We start from the raw sequence: 2321 nt of genomic DNA, 5'->3' as shown, positions 1-2321 counted from the left end.
CCCACATTAAGAAAAGTTTCTCTTTCCTAAACATGTTTTCCTGAAGCTGAACTTGAGGGGAGCGGGGTCTGTGAGCACACACTTCAGTCTTCCTCGTCGTTTTCGTACTCCTCGTCCTCGTCGTCATCCTCCCCGACGTAGGACACGGGAGTCTCCACCCTGGACCCGCTGTACTGAGACCCGCTGGAGCTTGTGGCCAGCATCCCATCCGCACCGTTGGTCAAGTCACTGCAAGGACAGGAAATGACACAAGGGCATCAGTGACCCATATGTGTCGCCTGTGCCAAGGACAGGCATGCATCTCAGAGAGGTTTGGGTAGTTTCAGTTATACTAACAAAAGCAGAGAGTTTCACACATCCACAACACCGAGTCCCCACACTGTTACTAGTTCCACCCCTTTCATACCCTCTCCCACCCAACTTTGTCCTCTTTAATATAACCAAGAAGACGAGGGGAAATTGGCAAGGCCACGATACTGCATCTCTTCCCCCGCCCCGCCCCCCCCCATTTATCATTACATCAGAAACAGAGTCCCAAAGCTATAAACTGAAAGCCATTAGATCCTCTTTCCAGTCCTTTTACTTATGAACTCCTTAATCTCCAGGGAGGCAGAAAACAATTAGGAAAAAGAGGCCCCAAGGATGGCATGGGACCCTCCAAAGCAAGGCTCCCTGGACAGCAGCGTGGGGCAGTGTGCCCACTATGTGTTGTGTACCTGTGATGGCAAGTGTGTGCATGTATATGCATGTATGTGTGCATGCATGTGTAAATCACAACCTTAGGCCCCAACCTCAGCTCCTCTGGTGTCTACAGAGAGCCCAGGAAGCTGAGCTATGACAGGGGCGTCTCATGCAGACGCTCTCTCTGAAACCTACGCTTCCAGAAAGGTTCCAAGGACCCCCAGCTTTCTACAGTTTTATAAAATGGCATTTGCTGAAAGTCAGTGGAGCTGGCCCTGGGCAGGGACCAAGGACCCAAAAGGGTAGGGGGAGCAGTTGGGCTGCACAGCCTTCCACATGGTCCTTGAGGGGAGGGGCAGGGTGTGTGTGGGGGGTGGGGAGGGAGGGTCTGCATTATGCTCCTGGGAGCCTCAACCAGGAACATGTGAAAATCTGGTGTCACAACTAAGGGGTGCAGGTATTGGCATCTGAAGCCAAAGGTGCTACCAGACAGTCCCCAAGACACAGAGTGCGCCCACAAAGAGTTGTCTGGCCCAAAATGTCAATAGTGCCACAAACGGCCTAAAACAGTAAGAGGCTGTAAGAGCTGGGATCCTGGTGAACGACTCCTGGGTTCAGTCACCACCCAGCATCCCAGCACAAAGCAAGTCAGACACCAAGGGTTAGTTACCATCCTGGGGCACAAACAGGTAATGGTCACACCAGCCACGCAGAGGAGGGACAAATGCACAAATACACCATGAATTGTGACATACTCCGGTTTTGGTCAAAAGACATTTCAAGCCTGGCTGGCATGGCTTAGTGGTTGAGCATCGAGCTATGAACCAGGTCACAGTTTGAATCCCAATGCCTGGGTTGGGAATGCCTGGGTTGCAGGCTTGATCCCCAGTGTGGGGTGTGCAGCAGGCAGCCAATCAATGATTCTCTCTCATCACTGATGTTTCTTCTCTCTCTCCCTCTTCCTTCCTCTCTGAAATCAATAAAAATACTTTTTAAAGAAAATAGCTCTACTTCTTTTTAAAAAAAAGTCATTTCAATTTTGTAGTATTTGAGTTGAGCAGCAAGAAAAGGATTCCAAGAAACATCAAGTACTGAAGGGAGGCCAATCTAGAATTTAAAATCTGATCCAGATCATGCAAATCCTAGCCTCCAAGGATGCTTCCTGTAACTAACTACAAGTTGCCCCAGAAGTGGCACAGAAAACCTGATTGAAGATACCAGAGCATAAAGACTCCATCAAAAAATTATTAGACTTAATAAATGAATTCGACAATGTTGCAGGATACAAAAGTAACGCCAAGAAATCTATGGCATTTTACACACCAATAATGAATTTACAGAAAGAGAGACTAAAAAAGCAATCCCACTTACCATCGCACCAAAAAAATTAAGATACCTAGGAATAAACTTGACTGAGGAGGTAAAAGACCTATACGCAAAAACTACAGTATACTGAAAAAAGAGATAGAGGAAGACATAAATAGATGGAAGAACATACCGTGTTCATGGTTTGGTAGAATCAACATCATCAAAATGTCCGTATTACCCAAAGCAATCTATAGATTCAATGCAATCCCCATTAAAATACCAATGGCATATTTCACAGATCTAGAACGAACGTTCCAAAAATACATCTGGAA

At 46.9% G+C, this 2321-nt stretch overlaps 1 protein-coding gene across 2 annotated transcripts in view; it reads right to left on the bottom strand.

Annotated features, from left to right (window-relative positions):
- Nucleotides 1–2321, bottom strand: part of TFDP1 (transcription factor Dp-1) — a 51073-nt gene continuing 48752 nt past the window's right edge. For both annotated transcript variants that reach the window (XM_006769300.2, XM_006769299.2), the window contains one exon: nt 1–228. In XM_006769300.2, the coding sequence (XP_006769363.1) occupies nt 84–228 (145 nt within the window). In that variant the 3' untranslated portion in view covers nt 1–83. The remainder of the gene's footprint in view (nt 229–2321) is intronic.

This window comes from Myotis davidii, unplaced genomic scaffold (genome assembly GCF_000327345.1).
Source record: "Myotis davidii unplaced genomic scaffold, ASM32734v1 scaffold444, whole genome shotgun sequence".
NCBI lineage: Eukaryota > Metazoa > Chordata > Mammalia > Chiroptera > Vespertilionidae > Myotis > Myotis davidii.
Note: the sequence above shows the minus strand (reverse complement) of the source record. Positions and strands in the feature narration are given on the sequence as shown.